Source organism: Crinia signifera, chromosome 8, assembly GCF_055691185.1.
Source record: "Crinia signifera chromosome 8, ASM5569118v1, whole genome shotgun sequence".
In the NCBI taxonomy this organism is placed as follows: Eukaryota; Metazoa; Chordata; class Amphibia; order Anura; family Myobatrachidae; genus Crinia; species Crinia signifera.
Window position 1 is genome coordinate 144,041,066 of NC_139224.1, and position 14,472 is coordinate 144,055,537.

At 44.3% G+C, this 14,472-nt stretch overlaps 1 protein-coding gene across 2 annotated transcripts in view; it reads right to left on the reverse strand.

Moving 5' to 3' along the window:
* Positions 1–9,098: 9,098 nt before the first annotated feature.
* The window catches only part of PCSK9 (proprotein convertase subtilisin/kexin type 9), a 28,928-nt gene continuing 23,554 nt past the window's right edge, over positions 9,099–14,472 (reverse strand). For both annotated transcript variants that reach the window (XM_083157304.1, XM_083157303.1), the window contains 4 exons: positions 14,193–14,341; positions 11,580–11,757; positions 11,309–11,490; positions 9,099–9,815 (listed from right to left, as the gene is read on the reverse strand). In XM_083157304.1, coding sequence (XP_083013430.1) covers positions 9,618–9,815; positions 11,309–11,490; positions 11,580–11,757; positions 14,193–14,341 — 707 coding nt within the window. In that variant the 3' untranslated portion in view covers positions 9,099–9,617. The remainder of the gene's footprint in view (positions 9,816–11,308; positions 11,491–11,579; positions 11,758–14,192; positions 14,342–14,472) is intronic.

Below are 14,472 nucleotides of genomic sequence, written 5' to 3' on the forward strand. Positions count from 1 at the left end.
CACCTGCCCCCCTGGATTCTGTAGTTGTGTGTTTTTGTGTGTTTTTTTTTTTTTTTTACATAAATTCTTTATTTGAGTTTTCAGAAAGTTACAATTTTCCAGAACATAATCAAATCAAAACTCCAGTATTCAGTTCGTTGACGTGTCAAGCATGTTATCATTTAAGTAAAGGCCCCCTTACACTTGTCAACTTATTGTCTCAACAAATTGAACCTGATTGACTCAAGATTTATCCTATGTGCAGGAGGTTCAATCTCTTCCAATCTCTTGGTTATACCCAATGGCACAGGATTGTGGATTGTGTCCTACACATCAGGCACATAAGATTTTGTCAGACGGCACATCAGATCTTGTCAGATAAATTGACTCAAATTGGATGAAATCTCACAAGTGTAAAGGTGCCCATACACGTACCAATTACCCGGTTCTTTTTGTGCTAAAATAGCATCGTTGTGCATGTGTTGTGCATAGGATGCAATGCTATTTTAGCACAAAAAGTACCGGGTAATTGGTACGTGTATGGGCACCTTAAGGGGCCCTTTATTAGGTACAGTATAAAGTAAATAGAAAGACACCTCTCAATCAGATGTTATATGATATTATGATTTATAATAATTAGTCATCTATAACAATGTTTGTTAAACAGGAGTATTAACAGAAAAACAGGGGAGGGAAGACACATGAGGTAAGGAAACTTGGGGGGGGGGGGAGTTGAGACGGTAGTTAAGTAATATAAGCTTATTATATCAGAATCTCTGTTAGCTAGTAAGTGCCGTCTCTCTTCAAATTAATGCGATAACTTAATTTCCAGCAACATAAGGCATCGGAAACCAGGAAACTTTCAAGTCTCACCGGGAGGATGGGTTGAGGAAACGGGTCATTATATGTGGGTGTAAGTTTGAACTCTAACCAGCTAAACCAACTTTGGCACCATTTCCAGACAGAAGGTGGTGGTGTTGAACGCCATTTGACTGGGACAACCGCTCTGGCTGCGTTGTTCATATACACAAAAATGGATGCTCATAGGCGCTGTATCTCCACTGAGTAACACCAGTGTTTGGTACACCACTGGGCCCTACAATTGGATTTCCCACTTTCCAATTCTTCCGTCAGGTCACTGTTAACTGACCTGTAATCAGTGCCCTATAGGCACCTAAAGGTATCTTTAAATCCTCAGTAGCACTGTGAACAGCATACAAATGAAGTGTGGTATCGCGATGCCCCAGCAGGCAACCGTTGAAATAGACATTTACCAAGACTTTTAACGTGTAGTAATGTAGGCAACAGATAATGTCTCGTGGGCGGTCAGAGGGCATTCCCCTGGGGCGCAGTGCTCTATCGAAGCTGACTTGGGAGTCGTGATTATTGTCAAGAAGTTCATTAAAAATTTGTCAGCAAGTCTATTATGCCATTTTGCAGGACCTCCTCGGGCAATCCTCGCACTCTGAGGTTGTTCCTTCATCCTCTATTATCGATGTCGTCTAAACAACGTTAGATGTCGATTTAATAGTTTAGCTTCATTTTGGAGTGCAGCCGTAAGATTGACAAGTTTTTTTATCGGTCTCTACTTTGTGATTCTCGAATAGCTCAACTCTGTCTGCTACATGGCCGATATCTGAATAGTTGTATGTGATTATTGATAGATTCTTGAAGGCGCTGTTCTGTACGTTGCAGGTCTTGCTGAATTTCTTGTCGAGTTGGCAAGGAGCATAGATGAGTCAGTATTTCACCAATTTCTGTGTTGGCTCCTTGAGTCGACGGCAACATGCAGGGCGAGCTAGGCTCAGGAGTCTCTGAGCCTTCTGAACCTCTTGATTCCATTGGGGTGGACTTGGAGTCGGCTGTTTCAGTAATGGGGGGGGGCGGAGTAGCTCTGAATGAGTTAAAGGCCGAGGATTGAGATTGTTTGGCAGGAGTAACACCTGTTTTTTTAGGAGCACTGCGTCTCCCCATATGGTAATATTATAAATGAGCCCACGTTGAATTGTGTGTGAAAGCGGTAGATGGGAACTTGTATGTCACATGGCAGGTTCCCCTTCTTATGATAAAATGATAAGTTGCATGTAGTGTCAGGATTTGTCAGAGTGCTCGCCTTTCCTTATGGACCTTCGGGTACTTATAGTGAAACAGGGTCAGGTCATCTAATTCGGTCTTAAGTCAGAAACTCCTCCAATACTGTGGGGATGGCTTCCTTATACAGTAGGTCTCCAGGCAATGGTCCCGGACCATCACACCCTCCCCTGCGGCTCAGAAAAGATATTCACTAGCTACTGACTGTGGGCGCTTTGACCCCTCACAGTGGGTATTGGTTTAATGAGTTTAGCTACAGGGTGTTAGGCCCAGACGTCCCTTGAGCAATAAACAGTTGCTTTAGACTGGGTGGAGAAGCAGGGGCTATGTTGACTAATGAAACTCCTCTTTGGGGTTGAAACGCCACTCTGCCCGGGTATGTGGGGATCAGCTATGGTGAGAACGTGGCAGATCAGTCACAGGGCCAGGGAGAGGAGATGCTGTGATTTTCCAGCAGCACCTTACCTCTTCATGCGCCAGGAGCCCGGAGCGATTGCTTTAATGGCGGCTGCGGCACCCGGACAGTAACGGGATCCCAGCCTCTCTCCCGCACCGTCCCTTCAGTCACCAGCTGGAGGACGGAACAGATCCCCACCTGCCGCAACCTCACTCGCCGCCAGACGGATCAGGCGGCTCACATCAGCATACCACCGCCCGCACCAAAATCGAGGTCCCAGCTTCTTGTGGTGCACCAGGCCGCAACCCGCAGGAGGCACTCCCCGGCTCCGCAACCGGTGTCTAGGGGATAGGTAGGACAAAAGGGGAGCACTGTGGGATGGGAAGCAGGGGGGAAACAGGCTCAAAATGCTGGGTTAGATGGAGCACTTTGGGAACATGTCTGATTGTTATGGCTGCCAGTCCACGCCCTCTGTAGTTTTTAATTTTAAGGGATCTTTAAGTCCATTTATTTTTGAACAATGAGGCAACAGACGTTTCACCAACTCCTGGAAATTTTCTGCCAGGGCAGGTATTTGTTAAGAAGTCAATTACTCGCTCCTGTATGCACCCTAAAACTGGGATGCCAGGACTTTTTCAGTTCCAGATTATTTTAAACTAGTTAAAAGCCCGTCAAAATGACGGCTTCTTCAATGTGCTTTCACTTTGAGCTGTGACCGTTTTAGTCCTCAAACTGTCCACTACCAGTCCCTATCTGCTCCTACCTCCAATCTGTCGTCACAGCTCACCCTCTCCATATACAGCAAGTTTGAAACAAATCAGTGTGCCTGGAAAAATTACTTTCACTTTATGACCTCCTTTTAGCACGCAAAAGAGTAATTTGGTCCGTCGCTAGCGGTACTTTTATTTCATTTTTTCAATTAAAATATAAAAACCACATCAATGACAATTTAACGATACATCATTTGTCATACACATTAAATACATATTCTGACATTCAAAAAACATAATGCTGTATTATTTATATTCTCATCTTCAGCACAAAGAACGCCTAAGCCTCCTTTTGCTTTTTTAACCTGTATCCCACTTCTTACAGTGTCTATTACTGTGATTTTCCTACTTATTTGTTGGGAGTTATACATTTTCTTGTGCTTATTATTTTATACTATTATTCCCCCCCACACACCCCATGTTGTCTATACCTTGTTACCATTCACTTACTGTTCTATTGTATAATGCCTTTATCTAACCCTTCTAGTAATCTGTGTTGATCCACTTTGATTAAATTCTTTCAAATTTATTCAAGTTGTTGCTATCCCTAATATACATGTGTTTTTCGTGTTCTACTGTGCTGTTCACTAAGTTAACCCATTGTCTCAGTTCTGGCCCATTTCCTTGCAATTATCACTTTTGCCAGTGCCAGCAGCATCTCCAATAGCTGGCTATTTATTTCCCCTCCTCCATGGCCTATGCCTATTCCCAATATACATGCCTTTATGGTGTGGTATTTTTTTGGCCACCCCATGTTACTCAATGCCTGTCTAATCTGCTCACAGAAGCCTTTAACCACCTCACAGTACCATAGCATATGGATGAATGTGCCTTGTTCTATTCTGCACTTAGGGCACCTATCATTCTTTCCCGGATTACATTTTTTCCTCCTTACCGGGTAGAGGTGAGGAGTATTTAGCCTTTTAGATATAGATAATTTATCCTAGAACTTCCCATCTTTGCAAGGTTGAGAATTTTGAGCCTGATTCAGATCCTATGCATCCAAAGATGGCGCCACAGTCTGATTTGCGTCCTTTCTGAATCGGGCCCTTTTTGTCCTTGATGAATAGATCCCTTAGCCCCAATCAAAATCTAAGACTTTTAGCCTAAAAAAAAAATACCACATTTTAATGGACTTTCTGATTATTGGAATATAAGCCTAGAATTTTTCGGAGAAGAACATTTGCCCATTTTCTCCAGATGTATCGGGGGCTCGTACTTGTAAAGTTACAGGTGACATAACCCAGACCCAGTCTGCCATTGTAATACATAGCCTGTATTGTGGAGTTGGTATGTTTAATGGGACATTCCATCCAAAGCATAAGGTCCTGCATTATTTAAGTTTTTAAAGTGGAATATGTATGAATTATGCCCCGTAGCAATGAATCTGGTTTGGTTGCATCTGTTTGGTAGAAGCTGATCTAAAATTTGTGTAGCTTCTAGCACAGTGGTGATGTAACTGCATTGTTTTTGTATACTTTGTTTTCAAGTCTGTAGTCTGTGAATGCTGTATCCATATGCAATGTCTACCTGATGCCACAGGGCCACGATTGGTTTGTGGTGGTGGGTGAGTACAGCAAAGGCTCAGTCTTGGGTCCCCTGCTGTTCTCAATGTAGACCACATCTCTAGGGAAAGGTATTGGCTCCTATTTAGATTATGGTGTAATCTGTATATGGATGATACTCAACAGTGTTTTCCCCAGAAAAACTTTCCAGCCAGGTGGCATCAAGAAGTAGCCGGGTGGGGGTCTTCACAATTTAAAAAAAAAAGGGTACTGTCCGAGGGATGTGATTAGCACCACCTATTAGCACTCATTGCAGTTAAAAACACCAAACACACTAAAAATAAGGACAGTGTGTGGGGAAGGTGCACACCACAATTTATACTGTAATGCTTACTACACGTCACATACACATTACATGACGTATGCCTATTACATGTTATGCCAGTGTCCATTACATCGTAATTCCGATTACATATTATACCACATGCCATAATTCCTAATCCATATACCACGCTGTATGCCCATAACATGTTATGCCACATAAGTGCTGCTTACCTACATGCTCGCTGCTTCGAGTTGCATGCTTGATGGCAGGGGTTACAGGCTCTTTACAGGAGAGCTTACCGCGCCGAAGAGAGGGAGCCCCCGCCAGGTGAGATGGGAGCAGTGGCGTAACATGAAGCAAGCTCATGTGAAGCCCATCCCTATATATATATATATATATATATATATATATATATATATATATATATATATATATATATATATATATATATATATATATATTCACACACACACACAAAACAGTGTATCATGGAATGGGAGATTAAAATCCCAATTATAACAGTGCAGAGGTGCATGTAACACTGCACAATGCTGCTGTTCCCCAGTCTCTACATGTGACAGCCTACCTGGGCTCGCTGCAGTTTTGATCAGCAGCTTTGGTGACACATCAAGCAGCACTGCGCCTCTCTCTGCTCCCGCCACACATCCAGCAGCGCTGTGTCTCTTTCTCTGCTCCTGCCACGCATCAAGCAGCGCTGTGTCTCTGTCTGCTCCTGCTGGGTGTGGTGTAGGGGTCCAACAGTCAGGATCCCAACCGTCATTAGCCCGAAGCCGGGATCCCGACTGGCCGGACTCAGACAGCATGGTGAGGGCAACAAAGACCCTTGTGGGCTCGCTACCCTCGCCACCTATTCTATTCTTCCCCTATGGGGGTCGTGGACCCCACGAGGGAGAATAGCCGGTGGCTGTCTGTGTTTTGACAGTCGGGATCCCGACATCAGGTAAATGACTGTCGGGACCCCGTCCCTCACCCCTCCTGCGATGCATCAAGCAGCACGGTGTCTCTGCTCCTGCCACGCATCAAGCAGCGCTGCGTCTCGCTCTGCTCCTGCCACGCATCAAGTGGCGCTATGTTTCTTCCTGCCGCACACAGGCCAGGCGGTAGGAAGAGAGAGGCGCAGTACCAGTTGATGCGTCACAAAAAACGCTGAGCAATTCCCGTGCAGATGCAGCAGGGCAGAGGATCCGCCACACACACACTGTTTGTCACCATCTGTATTGCTCTATTTCATCTTGAATGTTATATCGTCTCCTCAAACTTACTCTCTCTAACACAGAATTAATGTTTCCACCAGCCATTAATACCAACACAATATCACTGTTGATAACTCTACAATAAACCCTCTACCCCAGAGACTCGCTACCTGGCTGTCCTCTGAATTGTCCTTTGTTCTCCGCCGTATGTTTTCATACAAAAATATTCACAATTTACCAGCATTTTGCACATCACGCTGCAATAACTAATCCATGTACTCCTCTCTCATATTGATTATTGCAATAGTTTCCTTACTGGTCTTCCCTTGATACAGACATTCAATACTACAGTACATTGACTACCGAAGGTCGAGATCATGTCGGAAGCCAGCGAAAATGGCCAGGATTCTGACTGTTCGGGTGTACGACAGTGGAATCCTGGACTCAATACCTCCCGTTCATAGTCTGTTGATACGCTTGCAGTCCCTCACTGGTTACTGGTATTTCACCAAATGCAATATAAAATGCACCAAGTTACATCTCTTTGCTGATCTCAAAATCTCCCAATCCAACCTCTCCGTCCTGCACAAGATCTGCGCCTCTCACTCAGATTCTCCTATTCATAGTCGCAGGACCTTTCTCGGTCTACACCCATCCTGTGGAATGCCCTACCACCACCACACACTCTAGACTCCAATAGTAATACCTGAAAATGCATCTTTTCAGTCTCTAGAACCACCCACATAACCTCTATAGCTATCCTACCCAACTACATCCCCTCTATACAGTCCACTCATAACTTTTCATATGTTCTTTCTTTACTTTCACATCCACCGGACACTTGGCCAACATTAATGTGTGACTGGCTCATACAACCCACCAACACCTATACTTGTGTATCCGGGCCTAATTCCCTATAGAATGTAAGCGTGCAAGCAAGGCCCTCTTCTCCCTTATTTCCTAGTGGTGTTTTACTGATTGTAAAGTGTGATCGACTATCCTGTGCTATGTAAGTAATACAATATTGTTTCATCCTTATTGTATTCACATAAGCACACCTTATTTGGTATCTTTTTAATACTAGTACACACAATGGTCTTCTGCTCTTTGGGTTCAAAGGAAGTCCACATTGGGCCCTCCTTGAGTATGTTCTTGGTGTGCAATTGCCACCAGGGCCTAGACTTACTGAATGGAGGTTCTTGCAAGAAGCTTCTTCTCGGTCGATTTAAAGGGCAAAGATTCCAATGGTTTTCTTATTTGTTATAGCATTGTTTCATGTACTCATGCTTTTTTATATGCTTCAAAATCTATAATTTTTTTATTTTTTTTTCAATGACATTAAATGCAAAAAAAAACAGGCATTATGAACTGGGCTATAAAGGGACTTCTTTGTGTCCCCTGCTGCTACAACCCTCCACCTTGCTCATTTGACAACTCCCCTGTGCGATAGATAGATTTTTTTGGGGGAAAGAAGGGTAATAATGGAACTGTAATACATAGGATAGTCTGAAAGTAGGTTTACTAACCTCATCAAGGTAACTAGGTAAAGTCTGATAGTATGAATATTATATACATTCACCCCCAACTATTTAGATTGGGCAGCACGGATGATGTAATGGTTAGAATTATGGTACTTGTTTCCTAGCACGGCGCCAGCGATAAATTGTATCCATCGGGTCCTAAAAAATTGCGTCGATCGCATGCAACCAAATCGCATGCGATGCGATCGACGCGATTTTTTCATTGGAACCGATGTAAAATGGTCCCTGAGACCCGGTTTTACATTGGCCCCAATGTTAAATGCCCCCCAGACCCCAATTTTCATTGTATCCCCACCCTGATGGGTCAAATGCCCCCCCATTGTTAATGCCACCCCACGATGAACGCCAACCCGAAGCGTGGCGAGCGCAGCAAGCCCGCGAGAGGTGGTGGTACGCGTCATCCGACCTTTTCATACCCCTACTATCCACGTCGGCGTGGAGTTGATTTTATATAGTGTGGGGAGCGCGAGCCACCGATCTTAAAGCGTGGCGAGCGGCCGCGTAATACCTGTGAAGTAATGCGCACCCCCTCACGGGGCTCGCTGCACTCACCACACTATATAAAATCAATGCCACGCTGACGTGGATAATGGGGGTATGAAAAGGTCGGAGGACGCGTACCGCCACCCCTCGCGGGCTCACCACGCTTCGGGTTGGCGTTCATCGTGTGGTGGCGTTAACAATGGGGGACATTTGACATACAAATTACCCATCAGGGTGGGTATACAATCAAAAATCGGGTCCATTGGGCCATTTAACATTGTTCCCTATGTAAAATCATCGGGTCCATCGCATCGGTCACATTGTATGCCATTATAATGGCATACAATAGACCCGATTTTACATAGGAATTTAACATTGAATACAATGCATTCAATGTTAAATCGCGTCGGTCGCATCCCATACCTTAAGTTAAGGCATGCGATGGACGCGATTTTTTAATTGTGGGAAAAAGGCTAAAAATAGCCAAAAAATCGCGTCGGTCGCATCCATCGCATACCTTAACTTAAGGTATGCGATGACCCACAACGGGCGCCGTGCTAGGAAACAAGTACCAGAATTATTGCTTCACAGCCATTTCAACCTATTTTATGTGTTGGCCTTTTGTGTTTGGCCCAATCCATATCTACATAATGTGTTGACCCTATGACCCATACCCATTTAACATGGTTTGCACAGGATTCATTGATTAGGAAGGAGTTACCATGCGATGGGGTTGGTTCCACAGAGTGTTGGTATAATTGATGTTTGCAAAATAACAATTTCAAATAACAGATTAACTCTTTCTAATATTTTTTTTTATTAAATGGTTGTGTAATGTAAACTGTACAGCATAACAACCCATATTTAGTCTCATAATACAATAAAAAATGTAAAAATAAAAATGCCTTAATGACGATACAATATAAGTAGTTGTTCGGCGTTAAAGAAAAAAAAAGTTGCCGTTATTGACCATATATCTGTATTTAATGTGACCTTAACATGTCCAGTTGTCTACTGAGCTAACATTCAGATGTAACATATGAATCCAGTAGTGGTTAGTGACCTCACTAAGGGCAAGATGTACTAAGCTGCAAAAAGTGATAAGTGGAGAGTGATAAACCATCAGCCAATCAGCTCCTACCTCGCATTTTTCAAACACAGCCTGTAACATGGTAGGAAGGAGCTGATTGGCTGTTGGTTTATCACTCTCCATTTTATTACTTTTCAAGCTTAGTACATGTGGCCCTCAGGATCTCTTGCATGAATGTTGGTTCAGGCCACAACATGGCTCCCAGACCCTTACACATCACTTTCACCTATAATTAGAACTTTGACTGTTCTCTGTGTTTTTATTCTGGCAACAGATTGCAATTGCTGCTGCACCTTTACCACCTTTTGGATTTAGCACCACACAAGTGTTATCAATGGGATAACTCCCCAATGTGTTGGAATTACGGGAATAGGCGTTGCAACCAGTCAAGGTCCAACCATCGTCACATGACACAGTCACCTGCAACATTATGAATGGAAAATGTTATTGATCCATACCGAAAAATATATTAAGCTTTCCAATAAATTGTGGACTTGTAATTTGTATAAATAATGTAATAATAATAATAATAATAATAATGTGGGAGGTATATAAGCAGATAGAATCCTGGGCAGAGAAAAGAGATGGGGGGGAGGGTGTGACATTTAATAGGATGAAAGATTCAGAAAGTGAGAGATCTGGTAATAAATCTCCATCTATTTATTTTTTTAAAGCGGCAATCATTTACACTGCAAAACCAGTTTGATTTTGCAGTGTAAATGATTGCCACTTTAAAAAAAAAAAATAATGGAGACTTCTTACCAGATCTCTCACTTTCTGAATCTTTCATCCTATTAAATTTCACCCGGGAGGTTTATATGTAGACACAATCCTAGGCAGAGATGGGAGGTATATATACAGTATGCAGACAGAATCCTGGGTGGAGGTTAGATATGAGAGGTATATATGTAGATAGAATCCTGGGCAGAGATAAGAGATGCATACCTTCCAACATGGCCCATTCCATTAGGTACAAAATGCTCTGTTTCTGGACTTACTTGCCAGTGGCAGTTGCACAGGTGGGGATGCAGCACAATCCAATATTTAAAAAGGGGAGCCACACCTAACCCACTCCGAGTCCAAACATCACTGTCCTGGACTCACTGGCAGTTGATGTGACCCCCTCTTTGAATTTTGGACTGTGCTGTAGTCCAACCTCTGTAACTGCCACTGGCAGGGAAGTCCAGGAACAGAGTATTTTGTACCTAATGGAATGGGTCAGGTTTGGAAGGTATGGAGATTGGAGGTATATATGTAGATGGGATGGGAGGTATATATGTAGATAGGAATGGGATGGTAGGTATACAGTATATGTAGATAGAATCCTGGCAGAGATAACAGATGGTATGTATATTTGTAGACATACTCTGGGCAGGCATACGAGATGGCAGGTATATATGTAGATAGAATCCTGGGCAGAGATAACAGATGGGATGTATACATGCAGACACACTCCTGGGCAGGCATAAGAGATGGGAGGTATATATATATATATATATATATATATATATATATATATATATAGCAATTGGATGTAGTGGCACCCCGACTTCTGGCTGTATAGACGCAATGTGCTAATCTCTGGTGCCCTCCGTAACAGCCAGCAGGACGCCAGCTGTATATATAACAGGTTAGGGGGGGCGGCGGCACTCAGTAAATAAATGACACCAGGACTCTGGTTACGGTCACCAACGTTTCTGAGCCAGTGCGGCTCCTTTATCAAGGTGCAGAAGACCTTCTGCTCCTTGATAAAGGAGCCGCACTGGCTCAGAAACGTTGGTGACCGTAACCAGAGTCCTGGTGTCATTTATTTACTGAGTGCCGCCGCCCCCCCTATCCTGTTATATATATATATATATATATATATATATATATATATATGTAGACAGAATTCTGAGCGGCAGCAATGTTACCTTGTCCATAAAGCCCACAGGTGCGTGCTCTTTTACTCTGCAGGAGATACTCGGAGCATGACAACACAAAGCGTGAGAGGTGATCTCGCTTTTCCCAATGCAAACAGGGTCTCTGTTACCCAGGCTGTGTGCCGGCTTCACATGGTCACTGAAATGGCCGGTCAGGGAGTGAGAGCTGCAGCCTGGGAAAATAAGAGCATGATAAATTCTATTGGAGTGTGTGAATCCAGTGCATGGTAGGGTCTTGCAGAACAATGATGAAGGTAAGTACCCGTGAGAACATGGTCCTCCTCTGAGCAGCTGGCAGTGGACACTGGGTTTTCATTGTCCGATGTACTTGCGTTCACCTTGCAATTTGCTTTGGGCCAAACACAGCATCTAGCGATTGCATAGATGCCATCACCTCCAAATGCGTTGTGTGCTGTGCAGGTTTTCTTACCCTCCTTATCCTGTACATTACAGAAAGACAATATAATGTGACCACACAGCACCATTATACCACTATAGTAATCAGCTTTTACTTCCATTGCTTACTGAATGCAATTTACACTTCATATCACTCAGAATGAAACGTTCTCTCGATGGCGCTGACTATAACTAAAATGTCAACAAAATATTCTTCAACAAGTATTTTATTGCTGTTAATATTGAGGCAGGGACAGCATACCTCCACATAAGGATAATGTGGAGGATCCAGTCCAGGTTTTAGAGCAGCAGCAGGGAAACTGATGTGATCAGGGTTGGGCTGATTAGCAGCACCTGTGCTCTCTGGCTGTTAGTGTTTCCAGGGCAGAGTGCCATTGCTCCTGGTGGAATAGCTGCCCAAGTGATAGGCCAGGGTGTGGGCTACTCTAGAGACCACTGGAGCTTTTTGAAGAGTTTATGCTATGCGGTGACACCTGTATGCTGCAATGCTGTAACATTCTTGCTTACGCTAATTACCTGGTAAGCTGTTTACCTACAAAATAAGGACCAAGGGCCAGATGCACTAAGCTTCAAAAGTGACAAAATGGAGAGTGATAAACAACCAGCCAATCAGCTCCTAACTTCCATGTCACAGACTGTGTTTGAAAAATGTCAGGCAGCAGCTGATTGGCTAGCTGTTTATCACTCTCAATTTTATCACTTTTGACTCTTAGGGCGGGATGTATTAATATACATCGCCGCCCTTCGCCTAACAGCCGCCGCGATGCTGCCGCATATGTACTAACATATGCAGCTAGCATCGGGTTGCGGTGACTGAGACCCCCGCGATACCTGTGATGTGGTCTGCGGGGGTCTCCGTCACCTCCCGGCGGCTGCCAGCGTCCCCCTGCGTCTCCTCCTCCCCCCTGCAGCCGGATGTCCTCCCGGCTGTGACACCTGGGGGAGGAGGAGATCAAAGGAAGACGGGAGGGGGGGCGCGTGGACGGCGGGCGGCGAAAGACGCCCATAGGCTTCTATACAATGCGTTGACGGGGCGGCAAGGTTTTAATACATAGGGAAATGTGGTAAAACGGGTGTTTTACCGCATTTTCCCGTTAGTACATCCCGCCCTATGTGCATCGGGCCCCAAGACTTCTTCTTAGCCAGTGTATGTGATTCCTTGTCTCAATATCTGATCCCCTGTTCTAGGTTTATTTCCCAAAGCTATCACTAATACACGTGGTGCAGAGCGTGCGCCCAGCAAGAGGCTGACTGGCGCTACACCTTACCGTACAATGGCTGCTGACACAGCGCCACATCAACACAGCCTAATTCTAACATACATAGGGGTACATTTACTAAGGCTTCTGAAAATGAAAAGAGGTCATGTTGCCCATAGCAACCAATTAAATTCTGTCATTTTCTGGGATTCAATAGAGAAATAATCGACAGAATCTGGTTGCTATGGGCAACATCACCTCTTTTGGGTTTTTACCCCATAGAATCAGAATTTGAATACAAGTTTTGAATGCTTTTTGGATTAATGCCCAAGAGGGTGACATTAGTGCCAGTCGGCCAGCGTAAAGTTGCGTGTTTTAAACCTTGAAACAATCAGTCCCTGTTTTGTATTGGCAATGCACGGTCTCCTCCTTACTGCACACCAGGGGTTACAGCCAGTGTTCCCTCTAAGCTGTGCGCACGTGCGCGCGCACACAACTCGACGAGCGTGCGCACAGACATTACAACAGAGCGCACAAAGCAGCAGTGGTCCCTTTTTGCAGTTGTGGACTCAATAATGAGTGTTTCACCCATTAACTACATTGTGTGCTGTGTTTTGAATGTTTACATGTTTAATATCATTTTAAAGTAAAGTTAACACAAATGCTGAACGTCATTCTCCAGTTATATATAAGTGACGCACAAAAATTTAAATTTCATTCCAAAGTTGCACAGCCAAAATCTTTTGCTGCACACAGCCTTCGTAAAATTAGAGGGAACATTGGTTACAGCATCAGGGGTACACAGATGTATTAACAGGGTGATTCAGACCCACACGGAGCAGGTCGAATTCTCTATCCCGGCCGGTTGTTGGGGTTGGCGCAAGTGTAAGCCCTGGGAGCATTCGCTCCAGAATAGGCGGGCAGGGGGTGAATGCAAGGCACTGCACAGCGTTTTATGAGCGGTCAAATGATTGCCAGCGCCCGCCCCCATTTCGGTCATCTCCATCCAGTATAAAAGTATAGACTTACTTACATCCACAAAGGGAGAATGATGATTCTTCCTCTGTACGTTGGGGGGCGTGCATTTGTTTACCTGCTCCCTAGGCAACGAAGATATGCAGCCTAGCGAGCAGGTCTGAATTAGGCCCTAAGTGTAAGCAGCGGAGGGTATTTGAGGACTGGAGTTGAGAGACTTATGTTATACATTGTCCCATCCATCTGGATATGCCGCTGTGCAGTGCGTCACTATATGTACATACCTCTATCTGTTCTCCCTTTCTTTTTCCATTTCTAGAAAAACTGGAGCAGCTGAACATTTCCTCGTTCCCGGTGCACTGGACCGAGGTGGTTGCTGTACGGGCAAATCCTGATCGCTGTGACCACACTGTGCGACATAAAAGCTGCTCATCTGAAAGACACAATAGCATGTAAGCTTATATAAATATTGGGTTCCTATCACTCGCATTCAGTCTGGAGATTGACACATTTACATAACTGTCCCATATGGAGGCTACTTAACCCTTTGAGTGCCAACATCTC